The 3,398-nt window shown below is 58.5% G+C and overlaps 1 protein-coding gene across 1 annotated transcript in view; it reads right to left on the bottom strand.

Moving 5' to 3' along the window:
* Nucleotides 1-1,871, bottom strand: part of CLTB (clathrin, light chain B) — a 3,118-nt gene extending 1,247 nt beyond the window's left edge. Inside the window, 3 exon segments of the mRNA XM_010297016.1 lie at nt 286-420; nt 1,688-1,739; nt 1,741-1,871. Coding sequence (XP_010295318.1) covers nt 286-420; nt 1,688-1,739; nt 1,741-1,871 — 318 coding nt within the window.
* Between the last annotated feature and the right edge of the window lie 1,527 nt (nt 1,872-3,398).

The following is a 3,398-nucleotide window of genomic DNA, read 5'->3' as shown; positions in this document are numbered from 1 at the left end:
AAGCCAGGGTAAGACAGACCTCATCAGACAGACTGACACTCATTGGGTCTGCTGGGCAGCCCTTCGGCAGGCAGGACAGCTGCAGCCCCCCAGCCCTGGCCACCAGTTCCCCGCTAGTTCTGTCTGAAGGACAGAACTCCCCCAAGGACAGCAGATCTTTGGCAGGGGCACCCGCACAGCATGAGGTACAAGACACCTCTCTGGAATGCAGCAGGGTCACCATCAGGTGAGGGACCCCAAAGGCCCCAACTGCCACGTTGTGGTGTGCCACAAGCATGGCCACACACAACCTTGGGTCTCACCCAGCTCCTCCAGGCGCTTCTTCTGCTCCTCCCTCCATTTGCGGATGCTCTCAGGTTCCTGCGTCAGCCGGTCAGCTTTGGCTATGGCTGCGTAGGCATCCGTGGGGCCGTTGGACTCCTGCAGGAGAGGAGCACCTCACCATCAGCACCAGCTCCTCCCACAGCCCAGCCCAGCCACCTTGATGGGCTGGCAGCAGGGCAGGACTCCACACTCCCAGCACTCAGACAAGCCAAGATAGGAAGTAGGGAGGGTGACAGCCTGGGACATCTGGGACAGTGTCCCCAAAGCGCTGCTCAAGCTGCTGTTCCAGCTCCCAGGCCCTGTCACCCAGAAAGACTTCCCAGCATTCCCCTCCTTGACTTGCTGATCGCTGCCAACACAGCTCTTGCATCCTCTGACAGCCCCACAGCAGAGGACAGCCACCGGCTTTGTGACGTGCTCCCCACCAGCACTGGGCTTCCCTGGCCCTGACTTGCGCTGAGGCAGCTCCAGGACTGAGCATCATTACAGGCTTGGCCACAATAAATAGCAGAGCCCAGGCGGGAGGCAGGGCCCAAGGTAGGTACCATGCTCTGCCTGGACACCAGCCCGCAGGCGAGAGCCTCCCTTGGTCCTCCGAGCCGAGCTGCCTGTATGGCTCCTGCCAGGCTCAGCACCTCTCCTAACACCTTCCGCTGGCCAGGAGGCCCAGCCCGACATTGAGCTCAGCAATGAGATTACAGATCTCCTCCAAGATCCCCAATCTAATTAAGTCTGCCTCATCTCTAATGTGATTATGATCCTGTAAATTAGGCACAGACAATGCACATGCCACTCTGCTGGGCAATGAGTGGGGTGAAGGGCTTGTCAGATGCTGGCACAGCTTCTCCTATAGCAAACAGAGCTGGGCTTCATGCTCCCAGAGGGAGCTGAGGCAGGTGGCCCTCATGAAACACACTTGGAGCAGGTGGGTTTAATGGGAGATGCTGCCAGAACTCATCAGCAAGGTCACAGCAAAGCAAGTGGCCCATGGCAGCCCTGTCCTTACTCTCGACTCTGCCAAGAGATGCTCCTAAGAGGCCTCCAGGAGCTACCCAGGCTGGACAGAGGGGGCTTCTGGTAGAGAATGGAGGATTTGCCATCTGCTTTTAGGGTCTGGCACTCCTTCAGGGCACAGGCCACCCACAAACAGATTTGGGGCTGGTCATGGCAGGCAGGACCAATCTCTCCTTTAAGCAGGGGTGAGAATGGAGCGGCCAGGATTCCCCTGTCGAGACCCAGACCTTCCCACGAACGCCATAGCTAAGTCCAGTCAATCCTGGGGGCACACCAGTAGAGTGCTGGCCCCATACCCACCCAATCCCCCTTAGTACGACTGGGCTGGGGCAAGGGGCTGAGCTCTCACCTGAAAGACATCTCCATTGACAGTGGCTCCTCCATTCTGGAAACCAGCTAGAGAAAAAGGAGAGAGAAAGAGAAACACAACTATGGCAGCTGCAGGTGATCCCAGAGGGGCTGGTGTTGATGAAAAAGCAGCAAGTCAGTTCGTGTGGGATGTGGCTGTGCCATTTCCAGCCCAGCACACCCATCCAAAACAGCCCCACATGCGTGGGCCAGTCCTCGTGGTCTCCTGACCTTGGTGGAATTCAGCCAGCACCTCTCTCTCCCCCAGACAAGCCTCTCCGGACATTTATGTCTTTATGGTGTTTTCACTGGTGTTTTATCTTATCGGAAGATTAGGGAAACTGTTCCAGGCACAGGGCTGGACACAGGCAAGTGCTCTGACTGTAGAAAGGCAACCTGACCAACCCCAACTTGCTAGTGGCCAGGCACAGGCTGCCAACGGATACAGACAGGTGACCCAGAAGCTGTCAGCTGTGTGCCCAGCAGTGTGGGGTTGTGACAGGAAGGCAACCTGCCAGGGAGAGAGCCCACAGGAACACTGCAGTGTGTTCCACCAGGACAGGAGGGCAGGCATGCATGCCAAGGTCCTCGAGAGCCCACCTGGGGGGATGCCCCTGGGATAAGCTGCAAGGTTAGGGCTGGGAATGAGGCACCACTGAAACCCACAGCTGGGGTACAGCTCCATCTTCCCCCCAGCCCCAGAAAACAGAGTGAGCTGCACAGTAGGGCTGCAAGGCCACACTCATTCAGGGTGCTCTGCTGCTGGGAGAGAAGAGGCTTTGAAGGAGGCAGACTCCAGGCCCTGAGCTCTCCCCAGTGATGACCACAGGGCTTCTACCAGGCAGCACAGGCACATGCAGCTGCACAACCACAGCACAGCTCAAGCAAGCGCTGTTCCCATGGTGCTTGCCCCCACGGTGCAGCTCCAACTATACCTTGCTCCAGCCTGTCTGACTGCATTTATCACCATGGCTGTCAACACCTTGTCAGGCCCAGGTCTGCCTCTGCGGCCCTATGTGTGGAGAGGTGAAACCACTGCTCTGCAGCCAGCACAAGAAGGCCCTGTGGGCCGGGGTTAGGGGAAGGAGCCAGAATACTGTGGCAGCAGCATCCCTTGTCCATGGAGAGAGCAGACCTGAGCCCCTGCTACCTACCAAAGCCCCGCAGACTGGAGGCAAAAGATCAGTATTAGCACGGTCTATCTGCAGGGCCTGGGACCACAATGTCCCCAATGGAAATGCCTTCCATTTTGCACCCCAAAGGGCTCTCCTGTCTGTGGGGACAGTGACACAGCTGTCATTGCTCCTCAGCTTCGCCTGGATGCCTCTCATGCTGCCCTGGCTGGAGGCACTGAGACATGGAGACAAGGTTCCATCCAACCCAGGGAACCCAGCCTGAGCACACGGGGAGAAAATCATCCCACAACTGTCAAGTCCCAGTTCAGGATTCACCCCACATCAAGCCCTCTGGGACCAAGCACAGGTCCTAGATAGTTGCTACTGGGATGTAGGCCTGGTCCACTGTCGAACCCTGTCACTTGCCCACTGCGGGGGCAGCAGGGACCCCATCACCCGCTGGGGATGCTGTGCATCCCATGGGGAACCCCAATCCCACGGGGGCGCAGCCTCGAGGGAACCCCTCCCTGCGCTTGGGGCAAGAAGGGGCTCAGTCCTCCTTTACACCCGGGGGGGGCAGCCCCCTCCGCGCCCACC

The sequence above is a fragment of the Phaethon lepturus genome, unplaced genomic scaffold, assembly GCF_000687285.1.
Source record: "Phaethon lepturus isolate BGI_N335 unplaced genomic scaffold, ASM68728v1 scaffold49771, whole genome shotgun sequence".
Lineage (NCBI taxonomy): Eukaryota > Metazoa > Chordata > Aves > Phaethontiformes > Phaethontidae > Phaethon > Phaethon lepturus.
This window is presented reverse-complemented; position numbering and strand designations above follow the sequence as displayed.